Source organism: Monodelphis domestica, chromosome 2 (genome assembly GCF_027887165.1).
Source record: "Monodelphis domestica isolate mMonDom1 chromosome 2, mMonDom1.pri, whole genome shotgun sequence".
Lineage (NCBI taxonomy): Eukaryota > Metazoa > Chordata > Mammalia > Didelphimorphia > Didelphidae > Monodelphis > Monodelphis domestica.
The window spans coordinates 61,831,577-61,856,175 of record NC_077228.1 but is presented as its reverse complement, the minus strand read 5'-3'; the positions used below and the strand labels follow the sequence as shown (position 1 = coordinate 61,856,175).

The 24,599-nt window shown below is 38.1% G+C and overlaps 1 protein-coding gene across 3 annotated transcripts in view; it reads right to left on the bottom strand.

The window, feature by feature from the left end:
* Window positions 1-2,340: 2,340 nt before the first annotated feature.
* POU2F1 (POU class 2 homeobox 1) overlaps window positions 2,341-24,599 on the bottom strand; it is a 261,553-nt gene continuing 239,294 nt past the window's right edge. For all 3 annotated transcript variants that reach the window (XM_056815490.1, XM_056815491.1, XM_056815492.1), the window contains 3 exons: window positions 20,421-20,763; window positions 19,365-19,453; window positions 2,341-16,048 (listed from right to left, as the gene is read on the bottom strand). In XM_056815490.1, coding sequence (XP_056671468.1) covers window positions 15,735-16,048; window positions 19,365-19,453; window positions 20,421-20,763 — 746 coding nt within the window. In that variant the 3' untranslated portion in view covers window positions 2,341-15,734. The remainder of the gene's footprint in view (window positions 16,049-19,364; window positions 19,454-20,420; window positions 20,764-24,599) is intronic.

The following is a 24,599-nucleotide window of genomic DNA, read 5'->3' as shown; positions in this document are numbered from 1 at the left end:
TGACTCAGTGGACGGAAGGGATCTCAGAGGGAAGGGGAAGAGGCTGGGGAAAGCCTCCGACAGAGATTTCTAACAACTACCTGCAGAAGTAGCTGGACTGAGTCTTAAACGAAGCCAGGGATGGAGGGGAGGAGGGAGAACATGGAGGGAGACAGCCAGCAGATGGCTCCATCATGGATGACCAACATCATGGATGTTGTGGCTGATCATTGCATACAGGAGAGTGAAGAGTGGCAACGCCGGAGAGGCAGGGAGGGTTGGGTTCCAAAGAGATTCAGATACCAAAGAAAGGGTTTTATATTGCATGATGGAGGTCAGAGGGGGCCACTGGAGTTTGCTAAATAGGGAGATCTTTAAGAAAATCCCTTTGGCAACTGAGTGGAGGATGCAGTGAGGAGAAACCTGAAGCCTGGGGGCCAAGTAGAAACCTAGAGCAGGGGATGAGCCCCTGAACCCAGCCTAGGCTGGAGGAATTGGGGGAAGAGATTTATAAGAAGCATAGTTTGAAGATAGAAAACACAAGACTTGGCCATTGAATAGGTGGGTTTGAGAAATGGGGCGAAGTTGACGATGACAGACTGCGGGATGACGGTAATGCCTTTGATGGTAATAGAAAGATGGAGAAGGTAGGGTTTTTGGGTAGCACAGAGGGCTGGAATCAGGAAGACCCAAGTTCAAATCTGGCCTCAGATGCTTACTAGTTATGTAACATCAGTCCAGTAACTTAGCCTCATTTGTCCCCAGTTTTCTCATCTGTAAAACAAAGTGGAGAAGGAAAAGGCAAACCACTCCAGCATCTTTGTCAAGAGAACCCCAAATGGAGTCAGTCATGAAGAGTCAGGCGTGACTGAACAACAATGAATTTTGTTTGGGACATATCAAGTTTGAGATGGTTATAGTACATCCAGGCTGAGATATTCCAGAAGATGGAAATAGTGCGATAGGAAACCTCTGGCCTAAGGTGGGGGTAGGGAGATATTAATAATAACAGCTTAAATTATACAGCACTTAAAGACTTTATTAATTATTATTTTAATTATTAAGATTTATATTAAGATAAATTAATAATTAAGATTAAGATAAAACAGCATTTTACAGGGGGTTTTTTTTCATCATATTTTACTTTATTCCTTACATTAAGTTTTATGAGATGAGTGGGGATAACCATTTTACAGAGGAGAAAATAAAAATTCAGGGTTTCCAAACTTGTATCCAAGGCAGGATAGAGCAGAGGTGAGGAAGATTGGGCCAGAGAGAGATGTCAGCAGAGGAGATACTCTCTGCATCACAGGGACGAGGAGCAGGAGGTACTAATGTCATAGAATATCTCCTAGCCATACGACTGGAGAAGACCGTAGACCCGAGATGCTTTGATGGAGAATTTGGGTCTGAGTTAGTAAATACCTGGTGTAGGGTCTCCGGAGAGCAGTGTAAATTTACATGGGATCAGTTCAGCCATTTCATCCCAGCATACGAAGGGATAAGGACACCGAAGAAGATAACTCACCTGTGGAGCTCCACAGCAGGCTTGCTGTTTAAAATTTATTCCAATTTAAGATCTATTAAGATTTGCTATTTCCTTCTCAATTTTACCAACCAAATAACATGTCAGATGTGAAGAATAATCTTTTTTTTTACTTTTAAACTCTCACCTTCTATCTTAGAATCAATGCTAAGTATCAGTTCTAAAGCAAAAGAGTGGTAAGGCCCAGGCTATTAGGGTCAAGTGTCTTGTCCAGGGTCACCCAGGAAGGAAGTGTCGGAGGCCACTTTTGAACCCACAACCTCTTAATCCCCAGGCCTGATTCTATTCTCTGAGCCACCAAACTGTCCAGTTGTGTTCCCGCTATTAAAGAGTAAGACGTTACAAATGTAGACTCAGATTTCTGAGAGGATTTCTCTAAGAACACTGAACATTCAGTATATGGTACTGGAGGTGGCACTGAATCCAGAAGAGTTAACTCAAATCCTCCACCTTCTGAGTAAAAGAGGGATGGGTACATGGGAACTTTGAAGAGTTCTCTTGGAGGGGTCCTCTCTTGGACGATCAATCAGGGCTCTGTTGTCAGATCACCAAAAGCAACCCAGATCTAAGGGAGGCCGCATCTCAGCTTGGTGGCTCTCTAATCCCATCAGGGGCCTGGGAAAGGAGGGTGACAGCTTTGACCATCAAACACATCTGACAGAGGTCATTGGAGACGAGACATTGGAGGAAGACTTGGAGCAGATGGAGCAGCTAAAGACAAGACGAGAAGGAATACGGTCTCTGTCTCTGACTCCCCCCTCCCCAAAGATATTGACAAAAAACCAACAACAAAACTTCAAAGAATTCATACGATGTTAAAACACTTGGAAAATGATTTAATGATGTTTACAACAGAAATGAACTGTACAGTTACAGTAAGTTTTATATATATAAAAAATTACAGCAGACAAATGCATCTACACAAAATCTACCATTTCATTCTGATTCACCGTCATCTACACAATCTCTCCAGGCCTACAGTCCCCTGTAGGTGGCCCCAGTGGGATTGGAGGGTGGGAAGAGGGGGGACAGGAAGGGTACTTTTAAAGAGAAAGCACCCCTAGTGTCCCCCCCACCCATCCACCCTCCCAGCCTCAGGAGACATCAGCTAATTTCCTAAACTTCAGGCCTTGCGCGTTTCAGGTTTTCAAAACCAAGAAGAGCTGTTTTCGTACGGGTACAGAGAACAAGACCTAAGCCTCGAAGTTTTTAGCTGATTCTCTTAAAAAATATTTATGTCAGAGGGAGAAGTGGCTGACCAGGCAGTCTGGGATAGGAGGCTATACAATAGCCACCTAGATTGCAAATTTATCTAAGGAGAAATGTAAGAGGACTCCCAATAAACCAAATGGGAATTGTCATTGCCTTGTTAAAGCTATTGGACAATTTGGGAAGGAATCATTTACACCCCATCTCAGTTTCCACAAAGAGGAACACAAACTCACATTTTAAAAGTAAAGTACACAAAAACAAAAAAACTCTGGGGGGCAAGGGCACTTATGGCCACTTGAGGCCCGCCATTTACAACAGTGGAAAAACACCCCTGAATCAATCTTCGTTTAAAGAAGAAGAAAAGAAAACATTTTTAGAAAAACAAAGTCACTGTCTCTTAAAAAAAAAATCCCAGCTGGGAATAGCAATCAGTGAAAACGTAATTCAAATCGAGAGTCTGGTGGAAGTTCATTACTGAATATTATGTACACTTAGAACTTTTTAATTTTCTTTTTTTTTTATTATGAACACCTAGGCAGTGAAAACTGTTGTGTTAATACATACATAGACACACCCAAAACATACAAAAATACTATTATTTCAAACTACTAAGAATAGGACAGTTCAGTTATTTCCATGCTATGACTTTAAGAGCATTACACTGAAACAAACAAGAATTTTAAACGACAATTTTTTTTAATATCCCAGAAATATACCAAAATATACATCTAAGCTTTGGAATTACTGAGGTTAGACTAATGCAAGTGCTGGGTAATCGTACTTAATACACGAGTCTAAGGTTCTGCAGGAAAGAAATTATCTTTGGTATCTGCATCAGGCTAATATTATTAACATTTGGATTTTGCTTTGGGATAGAGCTTGTATGACCCTAGAACCAAACACCCCCCCCATCCCCAATCAACTGAGATTAAAAAGATCCATGTAAAAAGTTCCTTCATTTGCAATCCCCCCACCCCACCCCACCCCCAAGTTAAAAAGTCACAGGCATCTACCTAGCACAAAAGGTTGAGAAGTACAATGCATAGTTGCACAGTAGGGCTGCAAAAAAGAGAGAGGGGGAGGAAAAAAACCAAAGAAACGAGAAGCTCTGATCATCTTTCATCGTGATTTCTCACAAACAGGGCAGCCGCTTCCAAGCAGTTGAAAGAAAGAAATTAAAGAACACAACCAAATGAGCCCTCAGAAGTGCACCTCAGCGTCTATCAATCATCACCCAGCCCTGAGGCTGAAGCACCTGGTGTCAGAGCCATCAAGCCTGCCCAGGTGCTCCAGTCTCTTCACCAATCTGTGGAGTAGCCCCTAGTGGCTGCCCTCACCCCCATTCCTCCCCCGGTCTCCGTGGCCGAACCCTGGTTATTGGAGGGCAGTTTCTGTTGGATTTTGTCGATTTTTCAAAACTGGGAGCAGTGCGTTCCCCTCAGAGTAGAAGAAAGCCATAGAGGTGGGACAGACCCAACTGGCTTTGTATCATCTCTGCCCTGGAAAACTGCTGAACAACCATTAGCCTATGGCAAGGATTCTTTTGTTTTTTGGTTGTTTTTTTTTTATCTTTTTATTATTATTATTTTTTTGAGCCAGCTAGGAGTCCCTCTGCCTTCCTCCCCACCAGCTCCCTCAAATGCCAGACCGCATCACAGATTGGAACAGTGCTGAAGACTCCCCTTTTCTTTGGTTTTTTTGTTTGTTTTGAGTTTATACAATCATTAAGAAATCTTTGGTTTTGGCTGGAAATTTTTAAAAGAACAAAACAAAACAAAGAAACCACCCTCCCCTGGCTTATAGCAGCAGTATCATGACCTGGCAAAGCTTTTTTCTCCATTGGGGGGGTGGGGTGAGGGAAACGTACATTCAAAGAAAAGGTGAAAGGACTGAAGACGCAGCTTCTAGACCGCCCGTTGGATAGAAGATTGTCAAATAATAATAATAATATTAATAATAATAATAATAAAATTAAATATTTGGATTTTTTTTGGTCATGTCAAAGAAAAAACGTGGAATGTGTATGCAGCAGTCAGCTGGGAGGAGTCTTTGATGTCCTTTCTTGGACCCCTGAGGCCTCCCGGGGAAGAGGATAGCCCCCAACCCCACAGGGAAAAGGCATTGTATACTTGATGGAAGAGCTGGGGCAGTGCTGGAGACACACATGGGTGGTGAGGGAGATGGATGGAAAAGGACAACACCGGACTGAGAACACCCCCGGGAAGCAAAGGAAGGAAGTAGTACGAGATTGCAATTTGCCCTCAGTTGCAGTAGCTTTTAAGCAGCGACATTCGGAGGCTTTGGGGGTCCCAGCCCAGGCTGCAGGTCATGTGATGCTATAGGCCAGAGTTCAGCAGAACTCCAGGGAGGGAGGATGTCCTTGGCACCTCTGTGGGGTTTGGAGAAAGTTAAAGCTAGTTACTCAGTCACGAGTTAGAAATGAGGTATACAATAAGAGCTTCTGTGCGGGCGCAGACGTCGGCCACCCCGAGTCACCTCTCCTCCTCTGGCCACTACCACAGATGGGAGAAATGGAACTACCGACGGGGGTCAGTGCTGGGAGGATCATTCTTCCGAGAGCAGGCCATGGGGCTTCCTACCCTGCTGCCCACTCAGACAGAGCCGGAGCGTTGGTGAAGAGCCCGCCTCTCCATTTACCTGAAGAGGCAAGACTTGCCCTACACCAACTAGTGCACAACTCTACAATCTGCTCCCTTTTCAAGGCTATCTTTGATGTCCTAAGTCCAACTAGGTCAGCACAGTCCACTTGGCTTCCTTCTGCCTACTCATCCAAGAGAGGGTGCCCAGGGCCAGGGCCCTTTTCGAATGGACACTGCCATTTTAATGATGGTGTACATTTCCCTTCCCTCCCTCTTTACTAATAAAGGGACAGGGAGTGGAGTGGCAAGGGTGGGAAGGAAGTAATTCATCATGTCCTATCCTTAGCTCTGCCATTTCCACCTGAAAGACATCCCAACTCAAGGAAGCTATAGGGATGGGATGCTCACTTCATAGTCTGGCTTTTGACAGCACAATACTCAACCAAAGAGCTCAAGACATACATGTTAGAGGACTAAACGCCACTGCCAAGTTAGCCGAAGAAACCCTCAACTGTTCCCATGGTGGTCTAAAAAAGGATATACAAGTAAATACAGAAAAAAATGGGGGGGGGACTTTACAGCAGATTTTAATAATTTTTCAGATAAGTTAGTTTTGAAATCTGAAACCTATGACGGTGTCCTGTTTTGGTAAAAAGAGATAGTGTGCCCTGTAGGAAGTGGGCAGATCCAAGGACGTGAATATTCAACTATACCCCCCTTTCACCCTTACTGACAGGTAAGTTTGATTTCCTTCCTCAGATTTATTTTCTGTAAAGCACACTTTGTTTTTCTATACTTTTTTGTTTCAAGTGCTCTTATCTTTGAGAAGTCATTTCTTTGAAATTCCTAATGCCTATCTATAACCCTACCTAGCTCTCTGCAAAGTCACACAACATTAATACCACTTTTACATAATGTCAGAACAGTAAGTCTTTGAATCACTCGGTCATTTTCTGATGGAAAGTACACTTCTTTACTCTCTTTCCTCCTCCTCTGGGCCACAACAGTACACCTGATAAACAAACTACTCAACTCCAAAAGTCATCTGCAGAGAACTTTTTTTCCTGAACAAATTGCTATGTATTAGAATAGTCTTTTAGTTCTCACACAGTCTTCACCATTCTATGCTACTCTTAAAAAATGCAGCAAGGATATAGGAATGCTATATGAATTCTAACACATTGTGCTGGTTTTATTACACTCACTGAGTATTCGGTTGACCAAGTTTCCTAGCAATTCCAAGACCACCATTGTGACACTGAGCAATTCTAGCTAGTCTTCACTGGGCCAGAGAACTGAACCACCAACAACTTTTCCCTAAAGCCGGGAGAAATTCACAAAGCTCCCTTAAGGGGGGGGAAATGGTGAATAGTGGTGAGCTAAGGGAAGGAAATAGAAACAAAGCTTTCCTAAGGTCCAGCTTTCCCCTCTTTTCTAATCTGCCCAATCCTGAAGAAAAAAAAAAAAAGCAGAGCCATCATTGGCCTATTGAAAGCTCTTGTCCTCCAACCAAACTGAGATGGATTTTCTCTAGAACTTGGCCTTTTGAGGCACATACATAACTCAAGACCCCCAGATGAGGTGTGCTGTCGTGAGGATGGAAAAGATCCTTAATTCTTCCCAAATAAGCATCATAACCTCCTCTAAATATCCTACCCCATGCCAAGAGAATGCCACAATAATAAATGTCTTCTATAAGAAAAACCACCCCTCTGACAGCCCAACTAGTTAGTTAGTCTCTTAAAAGTGATGTCTCACAGTAGCTAGTTTCCTTTGGGTACACCAGTTAAGTATGTTCAGGTGTGACGTGGAGGTTAGCTTTCGCTTCTTACATTTGATTTTTCTTTTGTTTGCATTTTTGGTCTAGAAATAATTAGCACTGCTATTAGAAAAGGAAATAAAGTTTTAAAAAGTGTTTTTCCTATCTGCCCTACAAGCACTACATTCAGTATCAGGACGAAAAGGGGGTAAAAGGGATCTGTTTTACTTTGAGCTTCCTATTTAGGTTAAGACACAATCATTCATTCACTTAACTTCTTTCCCCAAATTAAACAATATATCCCTATTCTTCCTTCCATTTTCCAATCGCCCAAACATTTGCAATTATACTCACTGAGTATCCACACATATACACTTCATTCATACATTCACTCTCTGCTGCCTAAGCCTTAGATCCTTACAGAGAAAATGATTCATTTGGAGGGGCAGGAAGAAAGGAGAAAGTCAGAAGGGAAAGAGAGGAGTGTATATGCATCTCTGTTGGACCCTGAACCCATGCAATACACTCTATCAACTTGTGTCCCACACTATGTGCTGTGCTGCAGTTTTAAAGCCACAGATAAACCAACCTAATTTCAATCACAGGAGTGATAGTTTCCTTTGGCAAGACAGAAAAAAAATCATGAGTAACATTTTCCTTCTAACATAATCAACTCTCTTTCTCATACCCTCCCCATCCCTCCCCTCCCAGCCCTATAAAGTTGTAACCTATAAACAGGATCCAAAATACATACAGCATAATCATGTTTATCAATCATAATAAACCTCAGTTCAACTAAACTCTACAGCTAGAATTATTTCCACTATTTATTTATAAAGTTTGATTTATTCTTTTTCTGATTTTTTTCCCATTTAAAATCAGTTCTGCAACAATGCTAAGCTATGTTGAGGTATTTCATGAAGGTGCCAGAAACTAGCTGCTACCTATAAGCATTATCCTCACAGCCCTATAGTACTATCATTCATAGAGAAGAGGGATAAAAGAATGGGAGAAAAGGGAGCCAAAGGCCATTTAAATCAGGGATTCTCCAATCAGCTATAAAATATCATACAAGAAGATTCACCTAAGATTATTGTTTCAAGTGGGGACCAAAAATATAGGAGTTAAAGCTATGAGATGTTGCCTGAATAGGACTAGTTGGAGGAAAGCAACAGGTCATGTGTTAAAAAGCAATCTGGATCTAAATTAGCCCATTGAGAAATGCTAGATCCTTTCCTCTTCTTATGTATTAGCTTTATAATTGCAATACATCTTTCCAAATTCCTCTAGGTGAAATCACAGGCTAGTCCAATACGGTCTCTTCTGAGTCCCATGCCTACTCAAGATTACACTGGAAGTGGGAATTCTGTGTGCCTTAACTAGACAAAGGATAAATACATGGTGCCTGATCTTTGTTATGACTGGATAGTGAGAAAAAGGATGGTATAAAATAAGTCAATCCTTCCTTTTCCATGAAAGTGAATATTCTATCTCCAGGTTTTACAGGATTGAACCCGAGGGAGATGTTTACAACGTGACCAGCATTTTCCTTGAAAATGTAAGATTTCAGTATTTTTCTCAAATGGCTAAGTTGCAATTAAATTCACATAGAGTGAACTCATCTAAGTAATTCATTTTCAAGCTTTTTTCTTTTCTTTTTTTTCCCCATTTCATCACCTTTCCTTGCTTTTTTGTAAAATTTGTCTTATATTTTTCTTCCTTTTACACTTTTAATAGATAGGCTAGAATGAGAGAAATAAAGTTGAAATACATTAATTTCAGAGATTGATTTTGAGAACTTTGATTAATCTACTTAATTCTTTAGACCTCTTTCTAAACTATTTCTTAAAGATTAATCTTGGAAGGTTCTTAGTGGTTCACAGAGATCAGAAGAGTCTGACAGCAACCCCCTTTCTGTTTTTTTGTTCATCCTCCCAGTCAGTCTCCTTAGGAAAAAAATGAAAAAATTCCTATACATTTAATATTTTCCTTTTTTTGTAAAAAAAAAAAAAAGTCCTGTGAGGATGAAACGAGTGGGGAATTGTACTTAATTCTGATCAATAAGTAGTTTAATTTGTTGGTTTTATAATTTTTACTTTACAGAAATGATTCTAATTAGGCCTAAGAGTTAAAAAAAGCTTACAAGAATGTTTTCTAGTTTTGCAAATGTATATGGTTTTAACCAGCAGGTTAAATGGTAATTTTGATGTTAAGTATTAGACTCTAACCTAAAAACTGAATTAGTTTTCTATGCCCTCCTCTATTTTTCTTGAATAACTTTGTCTAGATTTTTAAAAATGCAGAAGTTATTGACCACACACATTCCTTGAGCAGTCTAAAGGCTCATTGTGCCATAGACATCCCCCCCAAATAAGAATGCATAATTATATTTGTTTAAATAGGTATTATTTTCAGTAAACTGTTTAATTATTTTTAACAATGATTGGTGAAGCCCAATTTTTACAGTCATGCTAGATAATCTTACTAGAAATATTTGTCAGTTAAAAATCACTTTCTTCTTAGGATAAGCAATTTTTAAAGATGTATAGTATGAGCATTCCACATAGGCATGTCCATACCACATATCAGAGACAAATTCTTTTAGAGGTATTCTTTCAGGGATAAGATGAGCATATGTATTTGATCCATAGAGAACACTCTTATCAGGTAAATGAATTTTCAACAATATATTTTCAACTAATAGAATCCAAGATAATCAAACAGTAATGGTTTAGAATAAAATCACTCATAGTTAATTTCTATGTGAACTGTTAAAATGGCTTCTATAATGAATGCCAAATGAATGGCATATTAATTAATTAATTAAAATCAATTAAAGATAGCCTTCAAGGGGAAAATTATGTAAGTCTAGAAATCAAACCAATAATTTAGAATATTTAGAAGCGAAGAATTAGCAACAAAAAAGAAGGGGATATACTTTTTGAAAAACTTTTTATAAAGTTATAGTCCCAAATGGGAACAATAACTTAAAAAATTTCATAATTTCTCCCCCTTCCTCACAAATATTTTCCTGAAAAAGTGGAATGTTCAAGTGGAAGAAATATGCAAATGAGTGCTCTTCATAATCAACCAATTTAATTTCAGAAAGTATGTTTATAAAAACAATAAGCATAGGAATGGTGTAATGAAATCCCTAGGCTACCATTACAGTTTAGTGGATAAAGGGAAAGTTAATGTGGTATATTTAGAGATACTTAAAAGTTCATTTTAATGAGGTTAAAATTTGAGGTCAGTGTACAGATCAAAGCACACTTCACTTGAAGTGGTGATGTAAATATAACAAAGGATTTTAGGGGATGCTCAAAACACATGACTCTTGCAAAAAGAGTTTGGAATCAATTAGCTGAACTTTTTCTGGTACCATTACCGATATACTTCCTTTTTCCAGAAAAAGTCCATCAAGAGGTCATCCATTCCTTTCTATAAAAATCAATTAATGTGATATACTGTTCTGTGTATATCATGTGTGTTATCCAATATACCAAGTACAAGCAATGATAATGGTCAATTATTATCAATTTGAGTTCTTTTTATCCAGTTACAAATCTCAAATATGATTATTCCATTAGATTATATGTCATTCCAAATTTCAAGGGCCTAATGTATATGGTACTGAAATTTCTTACTAATACCTGTATAGCTTGTTCATTCAATGAATTCAAGGCATCATAAATTCTAACTAAACCTGTGTGTATTTTGTGTCAGGAACCAAATGTACTATGAAGAAAAGTCAATGCTGCACATCTCAGTCTGTTAATGTTTAGAAAGATTCATCCAACTGGCTACAAAGGCAAATGTGTTGGCTATTTGAAGCTTTTCCAGCCAGAATTATTTGAATATTGGGCACTTGATTATATTTTTTAGCTAAATCAGAACAACCAAGCATTTTATGAAATTATCTATTATGCTTGATATTCTTAATATTAATGTTACAAACCAAAGAGTTTTTATATGTTATGCAAAGAGGATTTCCATCTCTGTTCCATAAAACTAAAAATGAATATGCCCTGAGAGATTTGCTTTGTTGGAATCGGTCATAAATATTCCCTCTAAAATTCTACCCAAATTAACTTTATAGGGCCTGCAAAGTTTCTATTAAATCCATTCAATCCTTCTCTCCCAAAGAAGACTTTTTAAAATTACAATAGTTCACTAAGCCTGAATGTTGGTAATTTGGCCTATCTTTTCCATGCTGAAATGGGTTCCGACCTTTCCTTTCTTTATATTCTTACTAATTATATTCAGAGATTTTAAGAAGCAATAACAAAAACAAATAAAACAACCTAATTCTGAACAAATGAATGTATCTAGGCAGCAATTTTCTGTCATGTTTTATTTCCTCTATTTTAAGAAGCCAGAATATTTTCAGAGGATGTAATAAAATAAATTAATTCCAGTTCTACAGTATGAAAAGTGGGAGTTCAACTAAAACATAAAGTACTGCTGTTTGTCATCAAATTAAAGAGAAAAGAACCTGACCTAGGTAGCAATGGTAGATGCTGGGGAATTTGTACAATTAATAATTTTCCCCCAAGAAAAAATGTTAAATCAGCCTTGGGCATTAAAGGAAACAGGAAACAATTTTTCAATCTAGAAAGTGATCCTTCCATGTGAAGACATGATCTCAGCAACCTTTGTTTTTTTCTTACTTGTTAAAAAAATAATATTTCTTCTAAGCTTCAACTCATGCCAAAACCTCAATTTTTCAAAATCCATTGATAACAGGGTTGCTTTTGAATTTTCTCATGTCTATTTTGAGACCACACACTGACATATTTAAGTTAAAAGGGCAATTTTGAATTTATTTTTTACATTGGTACTATTAAACTTCATGTGTCCCACTGTCCCTTCTCTGAGTCCTTAGGTTATACTTTTAGATCAACACTGGAAGTGAACAAAATTTGTGATCAAATTTTACTTTTGATAGAGTCCAAGTCTACTGATGGATATGGGCATGTAAGAACAAGAGCCAAGTTTACAATGTGTTGGACAAATTAAATAGTGAGAGTTCAAGCAAAAGTTTTGTAAAGGAAGAAAGGACAACCCAGTTGAGCCCTAAAGAACTAATTTTATTCCTAATTGCAATCACTTTTCTGATAGTGGAAGTAGACACACTAGGCATCAATCACTGCATAGGCAGCTCCTTTTAACTTTTAGATCTCCTATAAAAGGCAAAAAATGTGGTTTAGGAGATGTTGCATCCAATTCAAAAAACACTTCTAGAAGTGATGAAAAAGCCTGGTATAAAAGAAGCCTAAACTGGATCAGCTAATTTTTTTTTTTAAAGCAAAAAGTGTGTGTGTGTGTGTGTGTGTGTGTGTGTGTGTGTGTGTGTGTGTGTGAATGCACAAGGAAATGGAATTTAAAATAAACATCCAACAAGCTATATTAGTGTTCTAGACATATTATTTATCAAGCTACCTTCTCTTATAACTCATATTGAAACAAACAAGGAAGAAATTTTTAAAAGTTATCTTTGTAGCCAATGATATAGTCCTTTAAAACCATAGAGATTCCTTATGTTGGCTTAAGGCCTATGTTATTAGTGGTTCCCCAAATAAAAAAAAAAAAACCAGAATATCCCTTTATCCCAAATTAGAATTATGAGGGCACTGATAGTACAGGAGAGAAAAGACCATCAGGTACTTAAAGCTTAGCATTTTCTTCAATAATAGTCTATTGGTGAATCTTATTTGGGAGAAGGACATTTTTGAGAATCAAATACAAAGCAAAAAATCCCTATCTTTTTCTATCCTCTTAATTCACTGAACTCCAGTCCCTGGGGACTTATCTCCTTTGGTAACAACTATGGAAAACCAATGCTGTAACCTCTAAACCAATATGGTGAGGAATTTAGCATCATCCTCCCTGAATCCTTCCCTCCTCATTCTTGCCGCTCCCAAAGGAGAGGCCCCATTATTACTGTGGGAAACTACAGTATTCATAGTCCTAAAAACATCTGCACAGACTAAAGCCATAGATGTTAAATCTCAACAGAATATTAAATTTATCCACATCAGAGGAATAATGGGAGGAAGAGGAGGAAAATTAGTAATCATGCTGCCATTTCTATTTACATACCAAACAAAAAAAACCAACAACCCCCAAACCTATTTATAAATCAAGTTAGAGTTTGCCCCAAGGATCATACAAATTACCAACAAAAAAGATTAAAAACAAGCAGCAACTTTTATATAAAATTAATAAAGGACAAATGAAAAAGAAATTGTCAGTAGCATCTATCTCCTCACTGTGTCTGAACTGCACTTATACAAACTAGTCCATTAGTACAGCAGCTTGCTAAAAAATTGACTTTGGTTCAAGCTTAGTTAAAAAAACAAACAACAAAAAAACAAAACCACACATAAAAAGGTGGACGGACATTTGTTAGCTTCCCTGCTTGCAGTTCACTAGTTTTGAAGGGTTTTCATGGGGGAGGGAAAAAGAGTGAGAAGAGGAAGGTAATTAAGGGTGGTAATTAAATACTCTGGGGAAAAGCATTAAAAAGCTTGAGGAAGAAATGGAATAAAGGAAGGGAGAAAGGTTTCTGACACTTCAGTGTTCACGTGAATTCCATATACATGAATCACAAATAACAGTGCACACTTGTGTCCACATTATTGTTTGTTTTTGATAGCAGGTAAAGAAAGATACAAATACACAGAATCTTAGATCCCTTATGGACCTAAGCAAAACTGAATAGTTATTTGAAAGAAAACTGCGTGCAAGCGTTTTCTGAACCCCTAGCACCCCACCCCCCCAAAGTGCATTCTTGGGCTCACCCAAGTTGAAAGCAAGCACACACAGACACAAAATGGAAGGAAACCTTTAGCTCCAACGGGCTGGGCAAGCTCAGGATGACCTGCATTGCAGCAATCCAGTCTCTTTTTGGACATTTTTTTGGTTCAGATCCTCTAATGGTATATTAAAGGAAAGAAATACAAAACAACAGTTCTAGCCTCTGAATTACCTCTCATCTCTCCTCATCCATCCTCTTGAACTTTTCCTTTTCAACTGGCTCATTTACATGGACTAGAAATGACCCTGAAAACACCTTCAGAAGCTGACTGCTACCTGCATTCTGAGAAGAAATGCCCATCGCTATTTGGATTTCTTTTAGCAGCAGCATTGCTAACAAACCACGAAGACCCTTCAGGTGTGTGCAAAGTCCCTGCATCTGTTCAAAGGACACGGCTCTCTCAAAAGTTATGTAGCTCCACTGGAGGGCCAAGGCCTCCTGTGTTCAAGAGTACCTTTAGGCTACGTTCTCAAAGCCCTTCTCTCTGGAGAAACAGAATAAATCAGTGGACAACCATCCAGCACAATTTCTTAAACACACACACACACACACACACACACACACACACACACACACACACACACACACACACACGGTAGAAAGGTTGTCATCATTTTAGTAAGTTGATTTGTACTTTGCCCAGTTAAGTTGGGTGAGAGAAACCTGAATATCATGATATAGGCCTCCTCCACTACATGAAATCATCTTTCCATGAAATAAGAGTAGAGGAGAACCACCAAGTCAGGGTTTGCAGTAGTCATTGCTCTTTAGAACCAAACCCTGTCCTGCAACACATCCATCTTCTCTGCAAAGTAAGAGAGAGCACAAGGGCACCCTGGGATCTGGATCTGAGGGTAGGTTATCCAATGGGTTGGGGTGAATGAGAGCTACAGTTCAGCAGGAATTTCTTCCCACACAAAAGTGCTCTAAAGGCACCGCCTGATGGGGGTGGGGTGGGGCTTGCACACACTGCCGTCCTTCAGCTTCTGCATCAAGCCTCTTGCATAAGTGGCCAAAGAAAATGATTTTCTAGCACCTCTGTAAGAGTCATCAAGGATGAGGAAACCAGCAAGAACATTCCCCAAAGTGAAGAACATATACTCTTCCCTTGTTGCCCCCCAATACTCCTCTCCCCACAGCACGGGAGCTCACTGAAAAAGGATCCAGGAGCAAGAGACAAACATGTCCAAACTATATATATATATGTATATATATATATATACACACACATAGATGTATGTATATATATATATGGATATAAAAAATAAAACAGCAACAACAATAATAATAAAGAGATACAGTAATACAGGCCTGCCTAAATTGTACCAGTTAAGAAAGGAACCCCCAACACAATTGATACGATTATAAACACCTTGTTATGACATAATGGCCTGTACAACAGACCCATAAAAATGATTTTTTTTTTAAAAAGAAAAAGATATTTAGACGAACAAGAAATCCCCTTCCTATGTTGGAATTGATAACCCACCTTAACTTGTCATCGTGACTGCTGGAAATGATAAGTAGTCCTTTTACTTAATTTTTTTTGTGTTTTTTTGTGTTTTTTTTTTTTACCATTTTTGGTTAGAAAGTTCTCCAATCCATGAAGCAATCCTGAAAAGACAGTGTTTATTACAAAATTAGGCAAATGTCTGTCCCATCTTTCCATCCTTCCTGTTTCTCTTTGTTTTCCTTCTCTCCCTTGTCCCCAGCAATATGGTGAGAGGAAGCCAATCAGATTTTCAGTTTTAAACCTAGCCAGTAGCCAAATCACCCTGCAAAATGAAGAAGGCTGGTGGCGGCCCGGCTGAACACCACTCACTGTGCCTTAGAGGCAGTGGTGGTGGTGGAAGCAGCCCCACTAGCAGAGGCCACAGTGAAGAGAGAGTTCTGGATGGACTCGGCTGAGGTGGAAGGGGCGTGAAGGCTGGCGACTGGCCCAGAGGTCCCTGCGGAGGAGGCTGCAGCTGCAGAGACCAGGCTAACGGGGTTGCTGGTGAGCAGAGAGAGGTTCTGAGGATTCAGGAACAGCGGGGCAGTCACGATGTTAGGAGTTCCTCCTGCATTGGCAAATACCAGGTTCCCAGTTGCGTCTAGAGATGTTATTGGAAGAGATCCACCAGATGCAAGAGCTAAAGAACAAAACCCAAATATGGGTAGGGATGAGAGTGTTAATAGGAGATAGGAAGATAATTTACAAAAATTATTTTATTATTTTCTGTGGCTAGATAAATAAAGGCTTATGCCACAAAATAAATCATATTTATAAATCCCAAATGGAGCAAATGGCTCAACGAAGCCCCAAATTCTAAGCAATCCAATGGTCTTGTTTTTCCAATATCCTAAGACTCTTGTAGGCTAGCTTTTAAGGGTTTATCCCCTTTTATGTCTTGCTGAGTTTCAAAATGATATATTATAGAATGAAACATGTTTTAAATAAAGCTTTCACTAGTTCTTAACTAAGTTGAAGGCTACAATTATTAAATCAAGTATCTACTTGCTTAGAAGGAATGTGGAATATTCTCAAGCACAACATAACTTTCATGTATTTTCTGTGAAGGAAAAAGAGCCCCTTAAACAATTACCTAGAAAGCTAGAAGGAACACTAGTGACCTAAGCAACCCTAGGTGAACTGACCAAAATTAGGAAAGGCTCCTCAAAGGAGCAAGGATATGTGTCTAAGGATAAGACCTACTTCTGGGTACCACCTTCACCCCACCCAGGTACCTAAGGATAGATAGTAAGTTTATGTCCTTTGGTATAGATCAAGTTCCTGATAGCTCTAGAAAAAGGTCACTGACACATATTATAAATGTTCCCAAATTAGAAGTTAGCTAATTTTTAAAAAAGGTCAAATCTTACTCTAACAATGTCTCTATAAGAAAAGTCTTCCCACTCTTGGCAATTAGTTTCATGTAACATGTCAAAATTCTAATAGAACAAAATCATTCAGCCCATGTGTAGTAGTAATTGTAATGAAAAAGTTTTGAGTGTACCATAGTAGGTATGGCTTCTAGATAGTTCATGCATTTTGTAATTTTTTAATAGGTCTCCTTTATCATTTCATCTTCCATTTTGTTGATGCTACACAACTATAGTGTCGATTTTTTATGATTGTACTTTATTGAAGTTAATAATTGTTCTCAATCTTTGATGATGCTGTGGAATTTTCTAAAACCATTACCTCATAAGCAAATAGGGACACTTCAGCTACTGTTTATGCCTTTATTATTTTTTTCTCTTATCTTACTGATAGTCCTGGCATCCCTGCTTAGTAGTAATGTAATTTCATGTATAATATTATCATTACTAAAGAGTACTGCATATGAAAAAAAAAAAGCAGCTCCAGGATCCTCAGAATTTAGTTCTAGCTGTCCCACTGCTTGTTTTGAAATGTGAGACAGAGTTTGACTTGGAAGAAACACTGGAGATCAACTGGTACAATAGTTTTATTATTCAAACTCTCCTAAGTCACATGGCTAAGTAGAAGGTTAACTCCATTTTAGAGAGGAACCTAAGGCTTTTAGAGGCTGATTGATTGGCCCAGGTCACCCCCAGCCCATAATTTAGGGTCACAGATCTCAGACTTACTTTGGTTAAGTGTCCAGTCAAAATTTGGACCCAGGCTTCTGGATTTGGCTAAGGGCTCTAATTTGATCATAATCTATATTAACTATAAAGGAAAAAACTAAAGGTCATTTCTCTGATTTAGAGCTATTACTTAGTTATCTTTCTTTGAATCCAACAACTAATCTTCCAAAACAAAGATTTTACAGTAATTAAATGAATTTTGGACACCATATGCCCTTTGTTTTGCACTATTTAAATGTATTTATTAGAAATCATTGTAAATTGTTGCTGAGTTGCCATCTCATTCCTTTTCTAGACTCAGCTTCCTGAGGACAATGACCATGATTCTATGTCCTCAAGCTCATAGTATAACTCTTCACGTAACAGGAGCTTGAGAAGGTTTTGATAAATTGAATGTTATGGGCAGCTGCAGCAGCCAACCTGCTGAAGAAATTATTTCATTTTGAACATTATTATATTCAAAATTATGTTGTAGGTTATTATGTTCCTTCAGATGGCATCGAGCAGATTTTTGGTCAAAGTGTTCTCACTTAGAGAGCTACAAGAAGCCAAGGATGAGTTGTGTACAGAATGGTAGAAATAGCTTTGCCACAGCAAAGTTCACTTTCAAGAAAATTCAACAAACATAACAGTTTTAACAAACACCTAACAGTATTAAGGAGACAAAGGTCTTGTTAAACGTTTGAATACAGTTGGCTCTATCGTTAGGCTCTTTATACTTTTAGGGAAAGTTCTGACTAGGAGACCAGAGTTCAGCAGGTTAAAATCTTCTTTAAAAAAAAAATTCTTTTTGATATGCTTATCACATTATAGGTCCTTTCACTCTGGAAAGCCGTAATTATTACAACATTTTTTCTTATAGCAAATTGAAATCTGCCTTCCCTCCATCTCCCACCAAACCTTCCCAGTAATTCCACAGGAAAACCTGGCAAACTGGCAGGAGTCAGGGATCCTGTTACTTCTTCCACAGCAGCCTTGCCTTTTACCTCCCCATACAACTTCTCTTTCAAACTGAAGGCCTTCCTTCCCTGATTCTCCTAAAGCATGATCTTAACTTCTTTTATCACCCTGGATGTTCTGCTAAGGATGCTCTCTAGCTTGTCAGTCTTTCTGAAAAGGTAGCACCCAAAACTAACTACCTGACTCTAGCTTTGCTCTGACCAGAGCAGAATACAATGGGATTATTCCCTCTTCTCAGATAGCCCTAGATGAGATGCACTGTTCTGTCTGCCAAATGACAAAGCTGGCTCTCAGTCACTTGAGTGCCACTAACTAAAACCAGTAAATCTTCTTCAGATGAGCTGTTACACTACTAGGCCTTCCTTGGTTGTTACTTATGAAGATAATAGTTGTGTAATGGGATGGGAACTATTACATTGCAGAAACCAAACAAAATTTCTCTACCTTATTCAATATTTTATTTGGGACAATTCTTTGATGAGGAAAAAAAGAAATCTAGATTAAGGAAAAAAAGTTTTTCTTTGAAAAGCAAGGCTAAAAATATCTCAACTACAGTATCTCTTGAATTTGTGAGACAAAAAAGTAAGCATTTTATAAACTTTATAAGCTATTCCTAGGGGATTCCACACCAGCCATAAATATAAACAAAACAAAATGTTGGTTTATTAATTTACCTATCTATGCCACCAGCTTCTTTCCAATCTTAAGCCAAAATGTGTTATTTTTTTTTGTTTTGTTCTGAATCCCCAAATAACAGCCACCCAAGTCCTGCAAAGCTTCTTTCAGTGCTGTTATATCTTCTTTGTCCTCAATAGTATGGATGACCAACAATCCTCTCTCACCCTCCCACCCCATTCCTAAAAAGGAATGGTCAATGATGAGAAAAATGTAACTGACCTTGAATTGTTGCGAGTGTACTGTTGCTCATCAGAGCTGGGCTAAGAGCACTGCCCAGTGTCCCTGGGTTGAGACTGAGTAAGGCACCTCTGTAGTTCCGAGGGAGGGAACAAAGACAGGGAGAAATAGTTACTTTCTAGTAAAATTTATCATCAGTCTGAGAATTAGCCATATAGAGAAAAGAAAATTCAACTGGGGCAAATGTATATGGAACTAGAAAAAGACTCCCATGGCTTTTCTTAGAACATCCAATTATCCTTGTACCACAGTATGATGAAATAGTGCTAGTGCTTCAGAGTGCTGTTTTTCTTCATTTTATTAAAGCAAAACTGTTGGCTGAGGTCATTGTCATTTTACATAAACCGTAAAATTTTATTTTAGTGCATTTAGATATTTTTCCCCCTCTTCTTTTTCAAGAGAAAAAATTTAACCTAAAGACTTAAATTTCCATGAAATTTCTCATTTTTTACAATAACAATATAAAATTGGGAACTGCAAAAATGGCTTTCTTTACAATCTGAGAAAATAGATGAGGAAAAAGCATGGCTGGAAAAAGATGCCTTTGCATCTTAAGAGTTAGAAAGAAATAGTTGATGTAGTTAATAGAAAAAAAAGTGATCTGGGTAGCTATCAGAATGATTTATATTTATTTTCTGATTCTACCACACATTAACTTTTTACCTCAGGATGTATACTGTAACTGACAATATAGTTGTGATATTTTGAGAGAATTTCAATTTCAAGAAAACAAAGAACTATTTTATGAGGGCACACGGGCCAGTTTTTGGTCTTGTAACTGGAGGTACATATTGTTTCTTGACTCTGTACTTCAAAGTATATTTTTGCAATATTAAGATATTGTCCACCTCATTTAAATATACCTAAGGCATTGTGAGTTTCTTGAAAGTGTGGTTCTAGAACAGCTAATTATGAAGGCTTAAAAGCAGAACATTTTGATTAAGAACTGAGGGTGGTGAAAAGACTGCTCTACATAAAAGGAACCCCTCCCTCCTTCACTCCTTTCACGAGAAGGCCTGAGAAAAGGCAGCTCCTTACCCAGCTGCAAACTGTGAGGGTGCCATCAGTCCTGGACTTAGTCCTGCTGCAGCAGCCATTGCAGCAAGACTGGCATTTGCAGGCAGCTGGGCAGCTCCTTGGAGGGCAGCAGCTGCTGTCTGCAACCCGGATGCTGTCACCATCACCTGGCTAGTCCCAAGAGGGGATGACAGAGGGGCGGAGGTGGTCTGTGTGGTGCTGGTCTCACTGGCACTGGACGCCTCAGAGGCAGAGGCAGAGGCAGAAGGGGAAGGGCTCAGAGAGGGGGGTGTCACTGCAGAGGAAGCTGGAGGTGCTGTAGAAATCACTGTTGCCGTGTTGTTGGAGGTTGTTTCTGTAGTGCCTGAAAGGAAGAGTTGGATTAGAAAGTGCAAACTTTATTTGAAAATCCTTCTTAAATAAAAATGGCTTTTTATCTGAGAAATTGAATATAGCCTTAATTAGGTCTTTTGTTTTTACACCATCTACTGTTCTGGTCTCCTACTCAGTGAATCTTGTTAGAAAAGAAAAAAAACAAACAAACAGTTCAGCAAAAACAACACATCCAGTACAGCTGAAACTCCAGATGACATACAATGAGTGAGGGACTGAAGAAAGCACATTTCTTCACCTTTTCTCCTGGGCTGAATTTCTTGGTCATTTTAATCAGATAGCTTTCAATTTCATTTGACTATTGTATAAATGGAGATTTTGAACCTTAAGACTTTATTCCCCAGAAGTCCTTAGTATTTCCCAGAATTCCCTATAATCTCTCCTGCATCTCCACGTTGGAGAGATCACGTTATTGGTATTTAACTGGCAGTAATACCTCCTATGCTCTCTCTCTCTCTTCTTGAATGATATAGCATCAGCAGTGATGGTGGTAAGGCAGGGATAATTTGAAAATGGCTAACCAGCCATGGGCATGTGGTTTTTATTTTGTATCCTCTTTATTCCTTGATTTCTAATGATCCTTAATAAACCTCATAAAATATAATATTTTTATTATTAGGGATATACATTTAATTTTTACATTGTTCTTTTCATTTACATTTCTGAAATCATCTATTGCTTCCTTTATTCAGCTTACTTCATTTTGTATCAGTATATATGTCTTCAGGTTTTTCTAAATTCTTTACTATTTGCCTTTTTATGGCACAGTAAAATTCAACTTCATTCATGCATCATAATTTGTTTAGCTATTTTCAAATCAACTGGGAATATACTTCATTTCCAATTCTTTGATACAAAAAAAAGTATAACAGTGAGCATTTTGGTTCTAGGGGGGCTTTCTATCTTTGAACTCCATGAATATGCCTAAAGGTGAGGAGCTCTTAGAAGAGTTGCTTTTCTCAAAGGCTATAGTATAATTGTATCACTAATCTACTACCATTCCTGTTTTATTTGGCTTTTTTTCTCTATAGATATTTCTTTATGTCTTCTCCTAACTTGATTTAGTTGTAACTACAAAAAATAATTTTAGTAAAAGAACCTTAAATAAAAACATATTAAAAATAGTTTTGAACTAGATCTAAACAACTGGAAAAACATTTAAATTAACCTACTTATTCAGTGCCATACCTATCAAACTATCAAGAAATTTTTTTTTTCTGAATTAGAAAAAAGCATAACAAAGTCCATTTGGAAGAATAAAAGATCAAGAATATCAAGGGAAATAATGAAAAAAAAGTGAAGCCTAGCAGTACCAGATCTTAAATTGTACTATAAAGCAGCGTTCATCAAAACAATATGGTATTGGCTAAGAGACAGAAGGGGGGGATCAGTGGAATTGCCTTGGGGTAAGTGACCTCAGACAGTGTATGATAAACCCAAAGATCCTAGCTTTTGGGACAAAACCCCACTATTTGACAAAAACTGCTGGGAAAATTAGAAAACAAAATGAGAGAGATTAGGTTTAGATCAACATCTCACACCCTACATCAAAATAAATTCAGAATGGGTGAATGACTTAAATATAAAGAAGGAAACTATAAGTAAATTAGGTGAACACAGAATAGTATACTTGTCAGATCTTTGGGAAAGTAAAGATTTTAAGACCAAGCAAGAGACAGAATATTATAAAATGTAAAATGAATAATTTTGATTACATTTTAAAAGTTTTTGTACAAAACCAATGCAACCAGAATTAGCAACAAATTGGGAAAAAACCTTTATAACAAAAACCTCTGACAAAGGTCTAATTACTCAAATTTATAAGGAGCTATATCAATTATACAAAAAAATCAAGCCATTCTCCAATTGACAAATGGGCAAGGGGCACGAATAGGCAATTTTCAGATCAAGAAATCAATAAGCACATGAAAAAGTGTTCTAAATCTCATAATTAGAGAAATGCAAATCAAAACAACTCTGAGGTAACACCTCACACCTAGCAGATTGGCTAATGTGACATCAAAGGAAATTAATAAATGTTGGAGTCCCAAAAATTGGGACACTAATGAATTTCTGGGAAAGTTGTGAATTGATTCAACCATTCTGGAAGGCAATCTGGAACTATGCCCAAAGGGGCACTAAAAGACTGTCTGCCCTTTGATCCAGCCATACAACTGCTTGGTTTGTACTTCAAAGAGATAACAAGGAAAAAGACTTGTACAAAAATGTTTATAGCTGTGCTCTTTGTGGTGGCAGAAGATTGGAAAATAAAGGGATGCCCTTCTATTGGGGAATGGCTGAACAAATTGTGGTATCTGTTGATGATGGAATACTATTGGGTTAAAAGGAAAAATGAACTGGAGGAATTCCATTTGAACTGACATTATCTCCAGGAAGTGATGCAGAGTAAAAGGAGCAGAACTAAGAGAACACTGTACACAGAGACGGATACACTGTGGCACAATCGAATGTAATGGACTTCTCTACTGGCAGCAATGCAATAATCCAGGACATTTCTGAGAGACTTATGAGAAAGAAAGCTATCCCCATCCAGAGAAAGTACTGTGGGAGCAGAAACACAGAAGAAAAAAAACTACTTGATCACATGTTTCGATGGGAGATATGACTGGAGATGTGGACTCTATAAACGATCACTCTAGTACAAACATTAATAATATGGAAATAGGTCTTGATCAATGACACATGTAAAACCCAGTGGAATTGTTTGTTGGCTACGGGGAGGGGGGTGGGAATAAGGAAGGGAAGAAGATGAATACTGTAATCATGGAAAAATAGTCCAAATTACTTAATTAAATAAACTTAAAAGTTTTGAATCTTTAAGATGAAAAGACAAATAAAAGAAAATAAAGAAATACAGAATAGAAAGAATTCACTATTAGCTTCCTACTTAGGAACAAAAACAGAATATGATGGATATCCTCTTAGAATGACGCTACCAAACTGCCCTGGAAAAAGAAGCTCCTAGAACCCCTTTCCCCTATCCCCATACAAACTTAGCATTTCTGAAATGTTTCCTCTCTACCAGGAACCCTAAGAATTTTTTATAGGTTTGAAAAGAGAACAAAATTAACCCAAAGATTTTGGGGGGGAGGGGGTAACAATAAATGTAAACGATCTCAGTTGGCCACTTAAATATCTTTTTTTCATTCAGGAAGTATTTGTAGCCTTACACCTGCTTATTATTGAGACAACAGACCATTCTAAATCTGACACTGATGTTATAAACAGGTGAGCTGTGAAGTTACTGTTGGGGAGTGGGTACAAAACCAAGTTCCCAGGAACACTAGGGGGGTAAGAAGAATGGCCAATATCTAAACAGAAATGACTGATGTCATGAGAACTTCTAAGACTAAAAAACCAATCCATCAAATACTAAGTATCAGTTCTAAGTTGGAAGAATGGTAAGGGATAGGCAATGGCGGGGGAAGTGACTTGTCCAGGGTCACATAGCTAGGACATATCTGAGGCCAGATTTAAACCTAAGACCTCCTATCTTGAGGCCTGCTTCTCTATCCACTGAGCGATCCAGCTGTCCGTATTTATGTAGTGTTTGCTTGGTCATGTTTATTAACATCAGTAAAGCTTGTTTTCCTCACTAAGCCTTTGGTATCTTATACACCCTTCTCTTCAGATCATCTGTATAGTGTTTCCTCTATACTCTCAAAAAACCGTGTCTGCTTCCAGTATGCATTTATTAATTATATATCTGACCCAACTTTGCTGCTTCTCCTGTTTTCATTCTCTTTACTGCCATTTCATCCTATCCTATAAGTATATATCTAGGAC